General features: G+C 39.2%; 1 protein-coding gene across 1 annotated transcript in view; it reads left to right on the forward strand.

Moving 5' to 3' along the window:
• Nucleotides 1-478: 478 nt before the first annotated feature.
• The window catches only part of IL21 (interleukin 21), a 39,696-nt gene continuing 16,777 nt past the window's right edge, over nucleotides 479-23,397 (forward strand). Inside the window, exons 1-4 of the mRNA XM_051819844.2 lie at nucleotides 479-677; nucleotides 787-822; nucleotides 5,863-6,018; nucleotides 7,298-7,444. Of these exons, the coding sequence (XP_051675804.2) occupies nucleotides 531-677; nucleotides 787-822; nucleotides 5,863-6,018; nucleotides 7,298-7,444 (486 nt within the window). The 5' untranslated portion in view covers nucleotides 479-530. The remainder of the gene's footprint in view (nucleotides 678-786; nucleotides 823-5,862; nucleotides 6,019-7,297; nucleotides 7,445-23,397) is intronic.

The raw sequence follows: 23,397 nt of genomic DNA on the forward strand, positions 1-23,397 counted from the left end.
TTATTTCAGTCAAAAGACACAGTCATTACTATCAGGAAAAGTTCTGCAAGAACTTGCTGCCACTTTACTCATTATTGAAGTGCTCTTATGACTGTCAGAGAGATCAGGTAAGATGCCAGGAGATGCAAAGAAAAAGAGATCAAAGTGTTTTTGTTTACTTCTTTGAAGTCTTGTAGTACCTACTGTTTACCACACACATACTTCTTGATTCATGCTGAAAATTGGAATTCACCCATCTCTCTCTTTTTCCTGTCTAAGGTGCAGATGGGGCATATTTCGTTGACTCCATCAATCCCTGCCCCCACACGTTAGCACATGCACACGTATACCTAGCCAGTGGAAAAGAAAAAAGAGTTACTCACATTGATCCATTTTACAAAGATTTCCAGGCTGCAATGGGAGGGCTCTACCTCTCCTTGAAGGATGAATAAATAGGTAGCTTTACTGACAACCTGTTCACAGTCAAACTGAAGTGAAAACGAGATCAAGGTCTTCCCACTGCTGTTCTCACGAGATCCAGTGCTGGCAACATGGAAAGGATAGTCATCTGTCTGATGGTCATCTTCTTGGGGACAGTGGCCCATAAATCAAGCTCCAAAGGGCAAGATCGTTACATGATTAGAATGCATCAACTTTTAGATATTGTTGATCAGCTGCAAAGTGATGTGAATGACTTGGTAAGACCATACTTGTCACAATGAAACTTAATTAATATTCTTCAGTTAACATGGAACTAGACTTTTAACTTATAAAAATAACTCAGAACTAATTTTCTTTTGCTCGTAGGACCCTGATTTTCTACCTGCTCCACAAGATGTACAGGTAAGACAGTTGAATTTATTTCTTAAAAATATATTTGATATAAGTTTTTAATCCCAATAAGAAAGGCATTAGAATGATTATTTAGGAATATATTTAATAGGAATATACTTAATTTAGGAATATACTTAATTTCAATGATTTAGAGATTTCATAATTGGTAAAACTTTATTTGTATTTTCATGAAATATTCATTTACCAACAAATAAAGCAATAAAAAGCTATATTACATTCCTTATAAAATAAATATCTATCTTCAAATATCTCTAAGAGTACAACTAAGTAGTATTGTTGAGACAGAATAACAAAACTAGCAATCTATATTATGAACAGTTTTGAATAATGAATAGCTAGTGAGACTGTAGGAGGCTCTGGAGGCCTCTTTGCAATCTTATGTAAGAAATATAGATATATCCCTGAAGAAGCAGTGTTCACCCTTGAGTAACAAACTAAAAAGAAAGTGAAATAATTAGACTGCAGGGACAGCATGGAGGGATAGTAGCATAGTAATCAAAGCACCCCTTCAGAATACAATTCAAATGTACCTTGGCCTCAGTGAGTCTTGTCTTTCGCCTTCAGTGAGGTCTTTAAAGAACCATTTTCAACATTTCAGTCCATCTCTTGAGTCACTTAAATCCACAAGAGTCCTGGGAGGAGAGGCCTGGCAAACAGTTGAAGAGTGCTGTCTGTTGATCTTTTTCCCTAGTTGCTTCTTCAATCTGGTCTTCTGATTTGGTACCCTCAGAGTATAAAAGCAACTGGGGAGATGTTTTCATTGTCATAGTCCTTTAATTGCATAAATTAGGATAACCATGAAAGTGCTACCCGTAATTAGGACTGTAGAAAGGGGGGGGACTTATGAAGATATATTGCAAAGAAAACAATTACTGTAAATGACTATGTGTAAAAGTTTAGAAAGTGAGTGAGTCACAACTATTGCTTTTCTCTAAAATTCACTCTCTAGCTCTGAACATAACTGCTCTCATTTACTAGGTCCTTTTCTAATAAGCAGCATCTAAAAATGAAAGTAGCACATTCAGCTTGTAGGAAAGACTTTTCCAATAAGTGAGACTATTTCTCTCCCTCTCTTTTTAAGGATTTATATACTTATTTGAAAGAGTTACAGAGAGAGGAGGAGAGATAGAGGGAGAGAGATCTTCCACATGCTGATTCACTCCCCTATGGCTACGGCTGGGCAGGCCAAAGCCAGGAGCCAGGAGCTTCACCCAAGTCTCCCCTGTGAGTGCAGTAGCCCAAGCACTTGGGCCATCTTCTGTTGCTTTTTCCAGGCCATGAGCAGGGAGCTAGATCATGAGTGGAGCAGCCAGGACAAAAACTAGTGCTCATATTGGATGCCAGCACAGCAGGCAGCAGCTTTACTCGCTATCCACAATGCTGACCCCAAGAATATTTCTTAATCAAGGTGCCTAATCATCAAAGCATAGATTTTCAGCATCTCAAGTACCCTGTATAACCACTCTGGTTAGAGTCTTTTCCAGAGTTTCCTAACTAAAGTCTAATTGCAATTGAGGGCCAGAGCCGCAGCTCACTAGGATAATCCTCCGCCTTGTGGCGCCGGCACACTGGGTTCTAGTCCCGGTCGGGGCCCCGGATTCTGTCCCGGTTGCCCTCTTCCAGGCCAGCTCTCTGCTGTGGCCCGGGAGTTCAGTGGAGGATGGCCCGAGTATTTGGGCCCTGCACCCCATGGGAGATCAGGATAAGTACCTGGCTCCTGCCATTGGATCAGCACGGTGTGCCGGCTGCGGTGGCCATTGGAGGGTGAACCAATGGCAAAGGAAGACCTTTCTCTCTGTCTCTCTCTCTCACTGTCCACTCTGCCTGTCAAAAAAATTAAAAAAATAAAAAATAAATAATTGCAATTGAACTTGCAAAAGAAGAAAGAAAATATCCCATTTTCTAACTTGAAATGACCCCATGTGCCTTTCTTTATATACTTCTAAAGTGAAAGATATATTTTTTGATCTTACATCACAATGACAGAAGTTTGTCTCAGCGGCACTGTATCTGTCTGATAATCTATCAAGCAGTGCTGCCTATGATACGAGTAATGGTATAGCTAAAATCTTTAAGCTATACTGGCAGGCAAACTCAGGAGGAAAGAAAAGGGTTCAAGGACACATTACCATTAGAACAAGGTTTTCAGGGCTACCATCAAATCAGGGTTTGTTAAGAGATTTAATAAGTTTAATGAAGAGAAAATAACTTAAGTGTTGCAGTTATTTAGTGATTATCTAAGGTCTTTACAAAATGGCCTTGCCAGCCATTCCCTACCCCCAAGTCCTACAACCAGTGGATCTGAACTGGGGCTGATTGCCCTGCAGAGAACATTTGGTATTGTCTGGACAAACTTTCAGGTGTCATAACTGCGGGTGTGGTGAGGGTGCTACTGGCATCTGGTAGTCAGAGGTCAGGGAGGCTGCTATACATTCTAGAAGGCACAGGACAGCCCTGACAGCAAAGACTTGACCATCCCAAATGTCAATGTAGTCACTGTTGAGAAACACTGATACAAAGCTAGTTTGTGTGTTAGACAATGGACATTTTGCCCAGTTAGCAGGGCTTCCTAGTGTAAATGGTCAGGGCTTTCTTTGCAAAAGAAAAAAAAAAGTAAGCTGGTTAAACATAGGCTTGAAGAAAGCAAATATTTAAAATATTCAATTGCTAAACAACAAAGCCAAGTGTGCCCCCTAGAAAAAGCAGCACGTCATGCATTCTCTGGTTAAGGAGAGGTGGGGTTTCTTACACACATGCCTGACTTCCTTACTGCTCCCTCCAGTCTGCAACACTAGCGTGAGGCAGGAAACTCCTCAGGTTCTCTTGTAGTCAAGGATAGGGGAAACAAAACCTTGCCCCGGGGAGTCTGCTAAGACCGAGGCATAGCAAAGGAAAGCAACGGATATGCTCCCAGACAGTGTTATACGTGAACCTGTGAGCTGCGTGACACAACACGTGAGGCTGCCTGACCAAGGTTAAGCTCTCCACTCCTTCTCTTCAATACAGCCTTGGCAGTTAGCAGGGACAGCTTCTTCACTTCTTTTCCTCTTTGAGGCTGTCTTTGATGTGCATCTAAAGCTAAATCCAGCACTTTCGTCTTCCAGATCACACAGTGCTGTTTGCAGAACAAAACAAAGCAAAACACTCTTGCCTTTTAACACAGGTGACCAAGAAGGGTGGGAGAGGCCGTGCAGCCATACTCATAGGGGCGTTACTCATAGTAACATTCTGCTGCCACTCAGAGGCTTTCAGCAAGGCAGCTTGGTCTTGACCATTCCTGGCAATTTTGTTTCCAGGGCGTTGGTTGCTTCTGTAGGGCCCTTTTACTTCTTTGGAACCCAATTTTCTTTCAACATACACATGAAAATGTTAACTCAGCAAAACGGGCCTCTGTGAGAAATGCTGGTTTCTCAGATCATCACGGATGAAGCAGTTAGTGTTTTCAGTTTCAGCTGGAAAATTTACCTCTTTAAATATGAATATTATTTTTTTCCAGTAAGTTAAGCCGGTTGTGGTCAAAAAGAAGAGAAAAGAAAAAAATTTCAACAAATATGAACATGTGGTTTTCAAGGAAAAAAAGTGCTATAATTAACATTTATAAATAGTTTCTATTAAATAAGCGTTTTGGCAATCATACGGAAAGGACGCCACCTTGCCCTGTGACAGGCAGGCTGCCCTGATATAAGGAAACCAGATAAGCTGGTTCTCGGCTTGTGGCTGTATATGCAAAGCAAGACTGATGAGTTTGTGTCTTAAAGATGCATGTTATTAATCAACATTCATGTTGGGTAAGCATACGGGTTGGAAAATGCAAAGCACGCCAGATGCTATTTTCAGCAGGTGGTCCATGGGAAGATTCAGGTAGGCTTGTTATGTATAGGACAGCATTTGTAGGGATTGGGAGGGACTGAGGTTTTCAGTTGGTTATAAGGTAGCAGCTTCCATACACATTAGTGAAACAAAGATACTCAGCAACTTCGGGGGGAAACAGCATGACTTATACACACTGACTGAGAGAAAAGTAGCTTGGATTCAACAACTTGGATACAAGCTCTTAGATCAGCATTAAAAGGTTTTCAGTGAGTCAGTATAAATTTCATTCTTCCAATAAATTTTAGTTCCTTTTAGTTTGATGGCTAAGATTTTGGCTTATTCACCATGTACTAGTTATTTGACCAAACTAAAAGCCAAGTTTCTGATGCTCGTTCTGCCTTCTTGTTCATTCTCTGAGACACTGCTTTTACCATCTGAGAAATGGTCTTCCCTTTCACGGGTTGAACGAGTCTCAGATTTTGTTCCTTGACAGCTTGGTTCAGGCAGAATCCCCAACTGACCTGAGACTGTGAATGGGATTGTGGGATTGTCAGGTGTAGTCAATGGCCAGTGTACTGAATCTTAGAATATGCCATCAGAGGCAGGTACCCACTTCCTTTTCCCAAAGTAGGGGGGCGGGGGCTGTAACTCACCTCCTCTATTCACTCTGCAAATATATACTGAGCATTCACTCACCGAACTGTCATGTACTGTCATGTCATGTCATGTCATGTCACAACATGTCTTTGATAGACACTCTTCTGTACTTAAAGAGACAAAACAAACGATTAATAAAAATTCTTAGACTACAGTATAATTTACCCAAAGCTTCCACCAGTCACAGTGTAATTTTAGAGCCTTATAATTCAGCAAATATATTTTTAAAGCAAACTACCTCTTCCTTGCAAAACACAAAGGTTCTGCCCATCACCTAGACCTCAAAATGGCCCTCAGTGTGGCATTAGGCATAAAAGACTGTAAGAAAGTAGGGTAGCTTCTCTCTTCTCTGTGAGGCAGAGAAATGTCCCTTCCTCCCCAAGATGAGGCACCTCTGTCTCTTCAGCTCAAAGACGAAGTAAGAGGTAAAATCAAACTTCACTTATCTGCTGAAATGAATGTGATCCGATCTGCAATGATATAGAAACAGGATTGTAAGGTGATTTATAAACTTTCTCAATAAATTTTGTTAACATTTACAAATTATCTTTCTTTCAGAAAGGCTGTGAGCAGTCAGCTTTTTCATGTTTTCAGAAGGCCCAACTCAAGCCAGCAAATGCAGGAGACAATGGAAAGAGAATAAGCTCATTAATTAAACAGCTGAAGAGGAAACTACCTAGCACAAAGTCAAAGAAAACACAGAAACACAGACCAGTAAGATTGTCATTTGTCATCTACCTTATTTGTAATTATTAACTATTATCAACTTATTATTATCTTATTAATGTATATTAACTTATTATCTATTAGATACACACACACACACACACACACACACACACACTGAGCTTCCAATGTCTGCCCCAGAAGTAGGGTGACTTCTTTTAAGTCTACAGACTTGAAAGTGCCCAGCAACCCAACTAGAATTTTCTAAGTGTCCTTGGTAGTTAGAATGTCAATATAGCGTCCCAAAGTGAGGAAGTAATTAGGGAAAGAATCCAATTATAATTAGGATTAAGCGGTCATATATAATGTATTCTTATTAATAGGAGCTATGTTCTAGTTTTCTGACAAGAACTTAGAGAAACTGACATAAACCTCACTTTACTGTCCTCTTTTAAAGAATATTGCTGTGAGGCCGGTGCCGCGGCTCAACAGGCTAATCCTCCGCCTAGCGGCGCCAGCACACTGGGTTCTAGTCCCGGTTGGGGCGCCGGATTCTGTCCCGGTTGCCCCTCTTCCGGGCCAGCTCTTTGCTATGGCCCGGGAAGGCAGTGGAGGATGGCCCAAGTGCTTGGGCCCTGCACCCCATGGGAGACCAGGAGAAGCACCTGGCTCCTGGCTTCGGATCAGCACGGTGCGCTGGCCGTGGCGGCCATTGGAGGGTGAACCAATGCAAAGGAAGACCTTTCTCTCTCTCTCTCTCACTGTCCACTCTGTCAAAAAAAAAAAAAAAAAAAAAAGAATATTGCTGTGCATACCATAGCAAAGTCAGTATCGAGTTTAAACAGGTGACCAGCACTAGTAGTTTGGGGAATTTCAATAGTCCCTAGTTTTTTGGGACCCTGGTAACCTCCTATCTATTCATACGCAAACTTGTGAGCCATGCTGATACCCAATATAATGAGTAACTCACGTTATCAATCAAACCCAGTGGAAAAACACAACCACCACTACATATCATATTTTTGAAGAATATTTAACACTTAGGAAGAGCTTTAAATCTGTTAAATATATTTTTAAAAAGCTAATTATCAACCAGTGTAAAGTAAACCAAGTCACCAGGAGGACAAACATCAAAACGCTGCAGTGATTATCTCTGGGAATGAGATTATGAGGAATTTTTCCTTTTGTTATTTTCTGAACAACTTTATGGACTTCCCTAATGTTTTTCAGTGAACACAATCTATGTCTCTAACTGGGAGAAATATAAATGGACATTTTATTAAATAAGAAAAACAGCTTTACAGAGAAATGTTGTTTTTTATTTTAGACATGTCCTTCGTGTTATTCATATGAGAAAAAAAACCTTAAAGAATTCCTAGAAAGACTGAAATCACTTATTCAAAAGGTACCTACCTTAAATTATGTTTTATTTTCAACTTCACCTTTTTGTGTCTACATTGTGTCTTCTCTTTGGGTAACTCACAGTGTGCTGTCTCCACAGATGATTCATCAGCATCTCCTTGAACACCTGAGATAAGAGGAGTCCTGTGGGTCTAACTTGAAGCTGGACACTATTCTACATACTCTAATACCATAATGAGACTTGCTTCTTGGTGTTCCAAGTAGAAGAGTCCAACACATTAGTGAAGGGAAGAAAAAAAAAAACTCATGTCAGTGTGGAAAGTCAGGATAATTTTCCCCAAATTACTATCCTACTTCAGTTCCATCCATATGCTCTGTGGTTGGTCAACTTGCAAAACCTATGAACTTATTTTAGAGCCTGATTTCTGATGGTATGGATCTCTGTGACTTGTGAAATTTACCCTTTATCTTACTTCCCAACTTATGACATTTCTTGGTTGGAGAAAGTCAAAAGTTTTACCTAAAAATCAGCTCAGGAACTTACTGATCTTACAGTAAATCTTGATCTTGATTACCACAAGAATGAGGTTTATTACGTTTATCCTTAAAAGGTGCATACCTTCATTCAAGTTGAAAATATAGAAGTATAGGATCAAAATGAAAAGTCAAAGTCTTTATTCTTTTAAGGAAATGAAAACTGAGTGTCTAAAACCTTTTATCTGAAGAGTTTACGTTTTATCTCAGAATGTCTAACATCTAAGTATGTAATTTACTACATACTGGGGGATGACTTTACCACATGGTTACAAAAAAGGTTCTTTATTGGGCTTATCAAAATATTTAAATACTATAGATATGAATGTATTTATGGGATAGCCTCTTTGTCTTTTCTTTTTGAAATGGCAATAGAGTATTAAAAAGTTGGTTTAGGATTACCTTCCCTCAACCTGTAAGTCCCTGAATAAGCTAATATTTTAAGCTTGTGGAAATAGCCATTAAGAGCTATACAGGGGCATATATCAGATAGTCTTCTGGAACCAAACAGAATTTAAAAAGTTTTATAACTCTCTTTTCAAATTGTTATAGTGATTGTATCATGAATGAGCCAATAACTCCATATGTGTGTCTCCTTCTTTCTTCTTTCCTTTTTATTCCCTTCTTTTAAAAATGAAATGCTGGTATCAAGGGATTTCAAAACATGTTTAGTATTTTAGACACTTTGTATGCTCTTGATAAGACAAATTCCCTCACCTATATAAAATCAAAATCAGGAGACAAATCAAGGGACCAGCACTCTTATCCTAATTGAAAACAGACTTTTGCAAAACATCCCAATCTTCCACCTGTGGTTAGTGAAAACAAGCAACCTGCTCTAACCGCCACTTCATATTAACTCCAGCAGAGTTTGTTTAAATATAAAGTTTAAAAACTCTAGAAAAATAAAATTTTCACTAGAATATATAAGCTATTTGAGAATCTGTTATTGTTAAAATGACTCTGAGTGTATGAGAAGATGTGGGATTGGAAATGCTTTATATTCTGAGGAGAAAATTGAACATATAGTTCAATTATGTGATCAAATCTCAATGATTTAAAAAACTTACAGTATGGTCTTACAAAGAAATCATGTAAATATGTATCTAATGGTGATAATATGCATCTAAAGTCCACTTAAGTATCAAATGGTGCCAGCCCAGGTTCTTGGGATAAAGTTGAAAGCAGGCACAAAGATGACTTGGGACGGAAGCAGTCTGTATTTCTTGTCTGGCTTTACAGCTGTTGATTTCTTTGACATTGTGATTTTATATTTAAAATAGCATATTTATTTTGGTGTGCTTATTGTTAAAAAATCTCTGTTGTAGTCCTCTTTCTCAGGGTCTCTACCTTAAAAGTAAAAATAACTTAATGGGGCATTGGTGAAGAACCTTCATTAAACACAGTTTAAAAACTTAGGTAAAGATCACATCAAGACTGCAGGAAATGCGATGCATTGGAATAAACAAGATGAAGAAAGAAGATGTGAACTGCTCCATCTTTGCTGCTCAGTGTTCAAGACTTAGCCAGTTCTTAAAATTGACAGAAGGATAATCCCTAGAACATTACTGTTTATCTGTGGATGGTGACACAGGAGATCTGAAATATTGTTGGCTGTGAAGTCATGGTCAAGTGATTAAACTTTTTGGGTTTCCATTTTATTATCTGTAGGGTGCTGGACTTAAAAATCTAAAGTCTAGTCTGCTTTTCTTCTTTTTTTAGAGCTTTATATGTCTATAAGTATATAAAGTTCAGGATACTCTTATAGGAACATCTGACCATAATTCTGAGTATTATTTTTTACTGAGTCTGATGTTCTGTTACTCAACATTATTTTCATGTATTTGTAGCAATGCTCACTGCAAGAACAAGAGAAATGTTCCAAGAGAAAAAGGAAAGAAGGAAGGATGGAAAGAAGGCAGGAAGACAGGCAGGCAGGAAATCGTTGTAGGTCATGGGAGTTATGGGAATTCAGGGAAAATTAATCATGACTTTTACTTTTAGCCAAAAGTGTCTTCCTTGGACACTTGTATAAAATTGTAGCATTATTATTCCATATTATTGCTCTGTTGCATTTACATTTGCATCTGAGAATTTAGTTTTTATATGAACTTTGTACCTTATAACTTAATGATTATTTATTATATATTTGGTTTTAAATGTTTATGTTCATGGCTTCTTATTTAAGACGTGATCATATTAAATACTATCCAGTCAGTACAACTGTCTTTTGTGATTCCCTGTAAATCCTTAATTCTATAGTCCTAGTAGAAAATAAAAGATAATCCTTAGTTTCTGGGAGCATATACTTTTTGTGGGTATGGTGATGATGATCTTCTCTCCTAACCTGCTTTTACTGAAATGGAATTGTCCACTTCCTGTCCCTACTCAAGGATATTACTTCTTGTAGTAGCTCTCCCAGTGTACAGCAGGTCAAGGAGGCATTGAAAATATTCTTCCCAATGGTCACTTCCACCACTACATGCCACTCATGTGCAGAACTCTCTTTTAGGTTCAAGTTGATCTTACCTGGCTTTTTCTGTCCTCTTATTTTCATCACTTGGTCACTCTTCCATGTTCAGTGAGGTCTTAGACATGTTCTTTCCGAGGAATCCAACTTATGCCACCATCCTAGATGACTTCAGTGTCCACAGAAAGGATTTCATCAGCTTTGCAACTTCAGCCTGAGAATCTATATCTTCTTTCTACTCCATCCTGTCATCCTCACCGATGGCCAGACCCCAACCTTTAATCATCAGTTACCCCCGTCTCTGTGAAATCTTCACATATATGAAAGTACTTCCTGCTACTCTTAGATTCTACTATATCTGTCCTGACATCCTGAACCCATGCCTGCATCTCTCTCCATATGCTTAGCGTATTAGTTGCAATTCTTTTCTCACTGAACTTGGATTCCTGATCGGGCTGTTGAGCTACAGATTCAATAGCATATTGAATAGCATCTGCTCCCTGCTCATTCTTTTTGAGTATCTGTCTACAAACTCCTGACCTAGATGTCTTGTCCATGGTCCCCTAATCCAGCCTCAGACATTGGCTCTGGTCCTTCATGCTCTAGGACCCTTTCAAACTCCCCTATGTGGTTTGGGAAAGTCATGTTCTAACTTCACTTGGATTTCAATATCTGCCACAGCTTTGAATAAGACACCTCCTCCACTTAACTATAGTTAAATAAATAAACATCTTTTAAGTATGAATTCCTTATGTGGGCATGTTCCTGGAATGCTGGAGAAAGGAAGAATGCCTGTGTGGTTGGAATTGAGTCAAGGCATGGCCTCACTTTCTGTTGAACAGAGGGTTTGTATATTTACCACCAAGCTCATTGAAAGAATAGTCTATACATGTGTCTACAGTCTCTCACCTCCTATCCACTCATCAAACGATTCAAATCTGATTTCTACCTACCCCATACCCAATTACTGACTCACTAAAACTGGCCCATCAACAATTATTTCCTAATACAAATTCACAGATATGTCTATATCCTTACCTTATTTGATATTACCATGGCTTTTGCTAACCTTGACTGCTCCCTCCTTTTTTCTTCTTTAACTTTGGAGGCTCCTTTTTTGTTTGCTTATTGTCTCACCTCTCTGACCATACATTCTCAGGGTGAATCACTGTTTTGCTTTACTGTCCTCCTTGGAAATTGATGTTCCTGGGTCTTTTGTTCTTAGTCAGCTCTTCACTTTAAACCTCTCTCTTGACACTCAAATGTATTCCTATTGTTTCAAATGTCCCTCCATGTGGCTGATTCCTAAATCTATAGTTAAAAGTAAGGTCTCTGATAATTCCCAGGGCCAGTTCCTTGGAGGTTTCCATTTTTGATCCCAGGCCCTTCACCTTAACATGCCAGAATCTATCTCATCAATTTCCCACACTTCCATGACATTTGCTTTTTTCAAGAATTGCTTAATATTAACCAGTGGCATCACATCTCTCCAGCCTCCCAGAGTCTGCTTTCTCCCTCACTAAAATAGCCAATTGGTCCCTGGGACTTTTTATTTCTATCTTTTAAATCTATCTTTTTCACTCCCATTCCCATCAGCTTAGTTCCGGCTCTCAGTTCTTGTTTAAGTGGTTGCAATAATGTCCATTAGGTTTCTAGTCTCTCTCATCTTCTACTCCTTCCAGTCGACCTCTGTGTAACCACTCATATGATATTTTATAAAACTTAAATCCGATCACAATTTTCCCTTATTTAAAAATCTTTCACTGGCTCCCCTTTAGGAAAGCCCAGGACAATTGCAGAGCAGGGAAGACCTGTTATCAATTATTCCTCTTCAGCTCTCAGTGTATTTTCACCTTGCACTTCACGTTCTAGCCAATCCAAACTGGTTCCCAGTTCCAAACTGCTTTCTGGTCCCTAAACACATCATGCTGTTTCATTCCTCTGTGACTCTGAATTTGCAATAACCTCTCTTTCCCTAGAATATACTTCTCTATCCCCTCCTGGTGCTCAGAAAATCTTTGTGAGCCCATCAATACTCAATTTAGTCACATCTTCAGGATTTCTATCACTATCTTAGTTTGTCTTTGTGAAAGTGTTAACCCCTTTCCACTTTCAGAGCTTGAGCATACTCTGATTATTAGATTTAATATAATTTATGAAATTTATTGATTTATATTACATGTAATCCCTTTTCCAGAATGTAAGCTTCTTGGTAGAAGGAACTACATCTTGCTGGTATGTGAAACTACTTAAAAAAATTCATGGAGACGTTGAATTTAAATATATTTATTTGTGGGGGGAAGTTTTAAAAATCCATAAATAATTTTCAATAATACATATTTCCATAAACCTTTTGAAGACTCTCATTTACAGTAAATAACATATATTAGAAAACAAATGTTTGCAAAATTGAACTAAAACAAACACATGATTTGTTCACTAATGTTCTCCTTAGCATATCTTTCTTTTTTATGCTTAATCCAATTACTACCAAAGCCAGTAAACTGTTTCCAGAATATCTCTAGAATCAAACTACTTCTCACTACCCCCAGATTCCTCTTTGTTTGAGGCCCCCATAATTCTCAAATGATCATGACACTTCAAGAGTTGTCCTGCCCTTGTCCCTGACTATCCACAAAATCTATTTGTAGCAATACAATCATAATGTTCCTTTTAAAAACCAGTCATACTATTTAATCCCTAAGCACAAAACCTTCCAATGTCTCCCACATCACTCTGGGTAAAGCACAAATGCTAAAACAAGGGCCATATGGTTGTACCCCTCCCACCCCTACTTTTCTAACCTCATTTTCACTCTTTTTACTCAATTCCAACCACACAGACATTCTTCCTTTCTCCAGCATTCCAGGAACATGCCCACATAAGGAATTCATACTTAAAAGATGTTTATTTATTTGAGAGGCAGATACACACAGCAAGAGACACACACATGTTCAGTTCCCAGCCACTAGGTTATTCTCTGCTTCTCTTCGGTGGCCAAGGCTGGGACCTGCTGAAATAAGAAACCAGGAACTCAACCCAGATCTCCCACATGGGTGACAGGAACCCAAGTATTTCAGTCCTTACCTGCTGCTTCCCAGGCTGTGCAGTAGCAGACAGACAGAACTAGGAGTAGGGCCAGGACATGAACACAGGCATTCCAATAAGGGATATGCACATCCCACCCAGCAGCTTAATTGCTGGGCAGAAATCCCATCCCCATTTGTACTTTTGTTCCTTCTTTTTGGAAAGCTCTCCTGCCAAATACCCACATGGTCTTTTCCCCTATCTCCTTCATGACCTTCCTCAACTGTCTTCTTCTACACCAGGTCCTCTCTACCCCCTGTTTAAAATTGCAATACAACCCTCCCAAACACCTCTGTGTAATTTTTCTCCATAGAAGTTACCACCCTTGACTTATATGCTTTAAAACCACTTATGTATTTATTGTCTCTGTCCTCCACTAGAACATAAGCTCCATGTAGACAGGATTTTTGTATATTTTGTTCATTGCTGTATACCGATGCCTTGAACAAAGAAAATACTGATTAAATATTTGTAGAAAGAACTGGAAGCTTCTGCAGTGGCTGGCATTGGAGTTCTCCCATAGGGCTTTAATTCTTACACATAATTTGCCTTTTTATTATGCAAATTGTGTGCTATTGATTTTTTCCCTAATGGTTTCTCACGGATCTCTGGATTTCTTTGCAAAATTTTCCTTATCCTTTTATCAGATGTTACCATATCTCTTCTTTATTTCTGAAATTGGCCCTCAGCAGTCTGAAATTTGGAAGATAAAAATGGAAACATTTTCCCACTTATTGAAGTTTTAGTAAAAATAGTTTTCTAGAGAAAACTTCTACTTTTGGGTTTTTATTGTTCACAGTGTTTTTTTTTTAGCAGCAAATAAAACACGTTGATGTTCTTTAATTATACAACCCAAACTCTTCCATATGATATCTCTTCCCCTCTTACAAAGATAGACAATTCAAAGCACCCTATATCCATTAATGAGTCTCTAAAGAAGCCTTTTTTTAAAACCTTTTTCCAAAATGGAGTACTATTTTGAAAAGGTTTCCCACACAAGTTACAAATTATTTTAATTTTTTTCTCACTTTATCTTTCCTGTATTCATTCATTCTAAATGAGATAGTAAAATACTATGGAGCACTAGTGGAGAAACCCAGCAGGGAAGGGGGATAGAGGGAGGCAGAGGGCCTTTGAGGGGCTGGTGCAAAGAAGAGAGATTTTAAATAGGATAAAGACTTCCACCTAATGAAGTCTGTCCCTTGCTCCTAGTGGGGTTAAATGGGGAATAATACAAAGGTTGGGGGTAGCCACATGATCATCCCATCTGCCTTTAAAAAGTCTGAAAGAGATCTCTTTGAGATGGTATTGAAATGAACTTGAATTCACATGAATTATCCAGTTTCAACAAATCGGCAAGTGGTTCTCAGCCTTGGTATGCATTACAGTCATCTGGAGGAGCTTATAAAAATATGGCTGAGTAATTCATTAAAATTAGATCAGAATGTCTAAGGAGAGAGCCTGGGCATTGGTGTTTTATAAACCTCTCGGGTGATTCTAGGGTGTAGTCAGAGCCCAGAGCCATGGAGTGAATCAAGACAGTGATGACACATTATGACCAAGACAGAGAGAGTCTGTACCATGAAATTATAAGTGCATCCATGTCCTTTTCAAAGTCATTTCCTTTTTTTTTTTTTTGTAATAATTTAATTCTCTGTGAGGCCCCTACACAAAGATAGTACGCAAAAGTTGCACATACTGTTTATAACAAAAAGACAATTGGGGGATTTTAAATAAATGATTTATTTATTGGGGTTGGCACTGTGGCATGGCATGGCATAACAGGTTCAGCCACTGTTTGCAGTGCCAGCATCCTACATGGGCGCTGGTTTGAGTTCCAGCTGCTCCACTTCCCATCCAGCTCCCTGCTAATGAACCTGGGAAAGCAGCAGAAGATGGCCCAAGGCCCTGGGCCCCTGCACCCATATAGGAGTCCTGGGAGAATCCCTTCTCAGCCTTTTGGCTAAGATCAAGTGTAGGGAGTCCTGGGAGAGGCTCCAGGCTGCTGGCTTTGGCCTGACCAGCCTGGCTGTTGTGGCCATTTAGGGAGTAAAAAAGTGAATGGAAGACTTCTCTCTGTCTCTCCTTTCTTTTTGTAACTCTGCTTCACAAATAAATAAATAAATCTTAATACATAAATAAACAAAAGATTTATTTATTTGAAAGGTAGAAAAACAAAGAGAGAGGAAGATAGAGAGATCTTCCATCTTCTAGTTCTCTCCTGAAGTGCCACAACAGCCAGGGCTGGGCCAGGCCAAAGCTAGGTTGCCAGGAACTCAATCTGGGTTTCCCAAATGAGAGGAAGGAACTCAAGTAGCTGAGCCACACTCTCTGCTGCTTCCCAGGTTCATTGGTAGGGAGCTGGATTGGAAGTAGAGTCGTGGGACTTGAATAGGCACTCATATATAGGATACAGACATCCCAAGTTGCAGCAGCTTAATCTGCCATGGCACAATGCCTGCCTCTTTGGAGATGTTTTAAATAGGATTAACTTCATTCTTTTTGAAAGGGAATAATAGAAGATGGAATAATGGAATTATCATACAATGAAATTCAGCACAGCAATAAATAAATGAGCCGTAGCTATATGGCCTATTCTCAGAAGCATATTGTTGAACTAAAGATTCTAAAAATTAAAGAATACTCAGCTTATGATCTACTTATATAACATTTCCAAATAAAAAAAAACTGATAGTATTAGGAGGCCAATGGTGGCTATCTTTCAAGAGGGGGCAGCAACTGTAGAAGAACATGAAAGGGTGCTGCTCAAGGTCCAACAGAGGTGCATTTCCTGACCCAGGAGGTGGTGGTATTCACCGAGTTGCACATTTATGACTTATGTAATTTTTTCTATGTATGTTCATTCAAAACAAAGTTGAAAATAAATAATGTGGGGCCAGCACTGTGAGGTAGTGGGTAAAACCGCTGCCTGCAGTGCCAGCATCCCATATGGGTGCTTGTTCAAGTCCCAGCTGCTCCACTTCTGAGCCAGCTCTCTGTTATAGCCTGGGAAAGCAGTAGAAGATGCCCAAGAAGATCCCCAGAAGCAGCTCCTGGCTCCTGGCTTCTGATCGGTACAACTCCGGCCATTGTGGCCAACTGGGGAGTGAACCAGTGGATGGAAGACCTCTCTCTCTCTGCCTCTCCTTCTCTTTCTGTGTAACTCTGACTTTCAAATAAATAAATGAATCTTTTAAAAAAGAAAATAAATAATGCAAAAGTACTTCCTACAAAGTTCTATGAGATGAATGACACACATGCAAAAGCTGGAAAAGGTTATGGAAAGGGAAATTGATTGGCTAAGAGACAATAGGGGAGACACCACCTGGTAAGTGCCCTTGGCTGTGGAATTTTAGGATAGTGGTGAGGCGACTACAAAGCCTGAGGATGAAAAGCAGAGCTTGAGTCAAGGATTTAGGTGAAGACTAGCTAAGGAAATGTGTCCAGAGAAACAAGCAAGGGAGTGAGTAAAGCAAGATGGGGAAACCCAAGCCAGAGAGCAATTTCAGGGGAAGCCCCCAGGTTCAACCTGATCGTGTATAGAGCCCTGGAGAAGCTCCAGCTACAGGCAAAAGGACTGGGCATTTGTACTCCTGCACCAGCTGATCCTGTATGCTCAACTTCCAGAAACTGGTGAGGCAGCTACTGTGCCCAATAATATCCTCTGGGTGTTCCAAATAGCACAAGCTCTTGTTACAGCTTACAGAAAAGGAGATGGCCTACAGAGCCTGGTAAAAAAGATCCAAGTAGATCTTCATGGACACCAGCCATGTCTGCTATATTAACAGGGGTTGCTTTTCTTTGAAAAAGGTTATTTTTAAAATAAGAAGGCAGCTTAGGGCAAAGATTAATTTTATTATATTTGTGCAAATGAAATCATGTATAATGTAAGAGTATACTTAAAAATGCATGGGAAATGGGATTAAAAGATAATGCACATTTTCCATGAGCTTGTTGAATAACCTCACAGATATATTATATGATTTCAGGTAGATTATTTCATTTCTTGGTCACAATCAACATTGCAGTCTTCAAGAGAGAGAACATGACACTTGGGCTGTGCACCCTAAGTCCTGTACATCAAAAGGTCCTATTGTCCCCTCCTCAAAAACCCACTTTTATCCAGGGAAGCGATCACTCCCACCTATAAACAAAATAGACTGCCCATGGCAAGAGTATTCATTTTTCTGAGAATATAGAGCAGTTCACTGTTACCAAGCCTCTAGTAAGACATCTGTTTTCTTGTTTGACTCAGTGGGGCAAACCATTTGTTGAAAGGCCCCCTTGGAAAAAGTCCATTGTGAAAGGAATTAAAGTATTTTCATCTGTTGATGGATAAATCAATCCTGTAAACAGAGAGACAACTGGGACTTGTCACACTGAAGAAAGCAGAGAGGGAAAGGGTATGGCAAAGAGGGAAACAGAACCATCACAAATTAGTGTGGGATAGGGCTCTACGTTGCTTTCCCAGGATACTGAGTCCTTAATGAGGGGAGAAGTAAATCACGCCAGAGTGTGAAGTAGAAGTGTCTTGATACAACTTTTGTTCTAAAGTTATTATTGATGAATTCAAGTAATCCTGTCAAAAGATCAGGACCATGAACAATATATTCACAGAGGGCCATAGGAGACATTTACTATTTGTCTTTATTATTATTGTCCCTTTGTCATCTGCCAGCAGAAGGCTTCCAATGAGTACGTCTGTGGGGAGCAATCCGGACTAGACTAAGTTACTGGAATTAAGACTTATTCTATGCATCTGCTCTCCCACAATATGGCGCTGGGAGAGAAGAAAACAGCTTCTACACAGCTGCCTCCAGTTCAGCCAATAAACAGCAGGACCTGCTCCTGATTGGAGGAGAGCAGCGTGCTCGGCGTGTGGGTAGCAGAGTTGGGATTGGCGGAGGAGGACTATAAAGGAGGAGAGAGACGGCATGCACCAGGAACATCTAAGGGGAACATCTAAGGGGAACACCTGTGCAGCCCCCGAGAGAGCCGGCCGGCGGTGTGCCGCTCCCCTGCGGAAGTGGGGAATGTGGCCAGGGGGAACTGCCCTTCCACGGAGGTGGAAGGGATAGTAGCCAACCCGGGAAGAACCAGCAGCAAACCCGGGGAGGGCCGAGCAGACGAAAGAACAGCGCAGGGTCCTGTGTCGTTCCTCCATGAAGACGGGGAGCGACATACGTCCTTTAAGAGACACCCTTTAAAGGAGAGGACATACTGCCACCTATTGAAACAAAGCAGATATGTACTGACACCCAAGTTCTAAAAAGGCCAGGACCTGGCACCCCACACCTACAGAAAACCAAAGGTATGAATTCCTACAGAGTTTCTCAGCTCTTTCAGTCCTGGATTTTACAGAGATTTTCATGACTGAGATCAGATCAAGGAGGAACCTTCAAATCTCCTGAAACCTATGGAACTCTGTGTGGAGAGGGCACACAGAATACCTGCTCCTTAGCTGCAGCCAGTGAGGAGATAAGACATGCTAGGATCCTGATGTAGGCAGAATGCCTGACCACTGGCCCCAGAGAAGGTGACTTTAATCTAGTCAAGTCCTCTTTTGAGTTCCTTTAGCCAGGGAATTGTCATCCTTTATCCTTCCTTTGGGATGAAGCCAGAAACACACTACAGATTTCCTCATCTGTGAGAGTTGTGGAAATTTGAGCCTCCATAAGATCACAGAATGCTCACAAAGACAAGGCTGGGAAAGTGTCTTACATAATGTTTAGACCTGACAAGGTAGAGCTTGCTGTTAGATTTATTTTGACCCTAGCAACAAAACTTTGTGCTGGATTCTTGTTCATGTTATCTTACTTAAGGTATTTCTGTCATAGCAAGTAACCCACACAAGAACCTATTTTATTTTTTTAAATGTTTTTCAAAGTTTATTGATTTTCATTGTATTGGGGGGGGGAGAGAACCTACTTTCTAAATCCTTCCCTCAAGAAAAAGAAATCAAAGATATTCAAATCAGAAAAGATGAAGCCAAACTATTCCTATTTGCAAATGATATATGCTATATGAACGGGACTCCAAAAAGACTCCACTAAGAGACTACTGAAACTCATACGAGTTTAATAGCAGGATATAAAATCAACACACAAAAAACAACAGCCTTTGTATACATAGACAATGCCACCGCTGAGAAAGAATTTCTGAGATCAATTTCATTCACATAGCTACAAAAAAAAAAAAAAAAAAAAACCACCTTGGAATGAACTTAACCAAGGTTGTCAAAGTTCTCTATGATAAGAACTTCAAAACATTAAAGAAAGAAATAGAAGAAGACAAAAAAAATGGAAAAAACTTCCATGTTCATGGATTGGAAGAATCAATATCATCGAAATGTCCATTCTTCTGAAAGTGATTTACATATTCAATGGAATACCAATCAAAATACCAAAGACATTCTTCTCTTTGAAATTCATTTGGAAGCACAGGAGACCTCAAATAGCTAAAGCAATCTTATACAATAAAAACAAAGCTGGAGACATCACAATACCAGATTTTAGGACATACTGCAAGGCAGTTATAATCAAAATAGCATGGTACTGGTACAAAAACAGATGGATAGACTGATGGAACAGAATAGAAACGCCAAAAATCAATCCAAGCATCTATAGCCAACTTATATATGACCAAGGAGCTAAAACCATTCCCTGGAGCAAGGACAGTCTCTTCAACAAATGGTGCTGGGAAAACTGGATTTTCACATGCAGAAGTATGAAGCAGGGACCCTATCTTACACCTTACGCAAAAACCATTCAAAATGGATTAAAGACCTAAATCTACGATCCATCAAATTACTAGAGAGCATTGGGGAAAGCCAGTAAGATACTGGCACAGGTAAAAAGTTGCTGGAAAAGACCCGAAAGACAAAGGCAATCAAAGCCAAAATTAACAAATGGGATTACATCAAATTGAGAATCTTCTGTACCACAAAAAAACATTCAGGAAAGTGAAGAGGCAGGCAGCCAACAGATTAGGAGAATTATTTGCAAAGCATGCAACTGATAAAGGATTAATAACCAGAATATATAAAGTGATCAAGAAACTCAACAACAAAACAAATAATGCAGTCAAGAAATGGGCAGAGGACTTAAACAGACATTTCTCAAAAGAGGAAATCCAAATGGCCAACAGACACTTGAAAAAATGCTCAGGATCACTAGCTCTCAGGGAAATACAAATCTAAAACACAATGAGGTTTTACCTCACCCCAGTTAGAGTGGCTCTCATACAAATAACAAATAACAACAAATAACAAATGCTGGAGAGGATGTGGGGAAAACAGTACCCTAATCCACTGTTGGTGGGAATGTAAACTGGTAAAGCCACTATGGAAGACAGTTTGGAGATACCTCAGAAATCTGAATATAGTCCTAACATATGACCCAGCTATTGCACTCACAATTTACCAAGCGGAAATGAAATCAGCAAATAAACAAGTTATCTGCACCCCCATATTTACTGCAGCTCAATTCACAATAGCTAAGACATGGGATCAACCTAAAAGCCCATCAATTGAAGACCGGATAAAGAAATTATGGGCTATGTACTCTATAGAGTACTACAGAATGGTTAAAAAAAGAAACCTGGTCATTTGCAACAAAATAGATGAATCTGGAAAACATCATACTTAATGAAATTATCCAGTCTCAAAGGGACAAATACCATATGTTCTCCCTGATCTGTGATAACTAACAGAGCACCTAAAAGGAAACCTGTAGAAGTGAAATTGACACTATGAGAAACAAAGCTTGAATAGCTTTGTCTTGATTGTTGAGGAATAGTTTTATTTTATTTATTATTTTTATTTTTTGCCTACTTAATACCATTGGTTCAACTCTTTACTTAACATAGAATTAATCACAGTTGTATAAAGTCATTTGAAAATAGATCCCAGCAAAAAACAAGAGTGGGAATAAGAAATGAAGGAGCTGTACAGTTCTGCACACATTCACATGGACTTACCCCTAAGGGTAAAGCTAAAAACTTGCCATGGGACTCCAAATCCCATTAAGCTGGTGGTAATAACAACATCTTACGTGTTAAAGTGATCATATTAATTGTTTAATTGATCATATAGATAGGAGTAAGTGTCAAAGGGGTCACATAAATAAGATCAAGTGTCTGGTAATAACAATAGATAGAATTATAAAGGAGAGAATGTTCCAACATGGGAAGCAGTCTTTACAGCAGATACATAGAATGACAAACATCCTAAAAAGCATTCTGACCTCAGAACCAGCCCTTAAGGTACTCTGGTCTGCCTGATAAGCCCATGAGAGCATTTCAGGCATGGAAATCCAAGACACAAAAAAGTAGTCCTAAATGAAGGATCTCTGTGAGTGAGATCTCAGTGGAAAGAAGGGACCATCAGAGAAGAATATACTTTTCTCTGAAAGGAGGAGAGAACTTCCACTTTGCGTATGGCCTTGTCTATATACTGACGGAGTCTGTGGACTCAAAAGGCTTCCATAGCGTTGGCAGCTCATGGCAAGAGCCTCGGGTGATCACTGATGTCATAAATAATAAGAAGAAGGAGTCACTGTACTCTTACTCCCCATGTAGGACCTCTGTCCTTAATGGGTTGTACTATGAGAATTAACTCTAAAACGTGTCCTCAAACAGTACTTTACACTTTGTGTGTGTGGGGGGGGGGTTCAAATTGTTGAAATCTTTACTTAGTATAGAGTTGGTCTTCTGTATATAAAGTTAATTAAAAATGAATCTTAATGAGGAATGGGATGGGAGAGGGGATAGCAGGTGGGATGGGAGTAGGGGTGGGAGGGCGAGTATGGGGGAGAAGAAACACAATAATCCTAAAGTTGTACCTATGAAATTTGTATTCATTAAATAAAAGCTTTCTTACCATAAAAATAACTTGTCTCATTGAATTGTATTTTACTACATAGCTTCCTAGTAAATCAAGTAATTAAGAAATGTTCCTAGTATTTTCCACAGAAACAAGATTTGAGGTTGCAGGTTTTTAATTAAACACATCAATCCTCTTATATAGCTATCTCTGATCACATCTCCTTCTTCCAAAAGTTAACCATTATGTCCATGCCAAACTTTCAAACTATGTAGTCAGCTCCAAGGTATAACACAGGCCAGCACAACATGAAGCTTTCCTGTGACTTCTGTCATAATTAGAGAGAGGAGTTCTCTCTAAAGTCCTACTGATGCTGCTAAGCTAATAGGTGTACAGTGGTCATCTTTGTCACTCTTTGGGGAGCTCTTTCTTTTTTGTTTTATTTTTAGGTTTATTATCTTTTAATTTTAAAATTTAACAAGTTTTTAATGTTTTGCCACATTCATGTCTTATGACATATGACACTATATACATATAAATATATACTATTTTTTCTTGAAAACCAAGATTAATGATACTTCATAATGACTATGATGTGGGGAAAGAAGTGTTATTGTCATGTACACGGCATGATTCAGTGAAGCAATGTTTCTAACTATACACCGAATGATGTGACTTTCACACAATTTTTATACTCTGTCTATATTAACTTCCACAAATAACAAAATATGTAGTTGTGGCTGCAGTGGCACAATTGGTAAGCACGTGGTACTTATAAGAAAATATGTGGTCTGAGTCTGCCTTATTTCATGTAGCATAATGATATCCAGCTCCATCTATTTTGTTGCAAATGTCAGGATTTGATTATTTTTATGGATAATATTCCATCATGCATATATGTGTATTCAAGCATCAGTTGATGTACATCTAGTTTGATTCCATATCTTTACTATTGTGAATTGAGCTGCTATAAATTTGGGAGTGCAGGTACTCTTTCATACGCTGATTTCACTTCCTTTGGATATATTCCCAGGAGTGGGATAGCTGGGTAATAGAGATCTACTTTTAGTTTTCTGAGGAAAGTCCACACTCTTCTCCATGATGGTTGTACCAATTTGCATTCTCACTAACAGTTTACTAGGGTACCAGTTTT

The sequence above is a fragment of the Oryctolagus cuniculus genome, chromosome 8, assembly GCF_964237555.1.
Source record: "Oryctolagus cuniculus chromosome 8, mOryCun1.1, whole genome shotgun sequence".
Lineage (NCBI taxonomy): Eukaryota > Metazoa > Chordata > Mammalia > Lagomorpha > Leporidae > Oryctolagus > Oryctolagus cuniculus.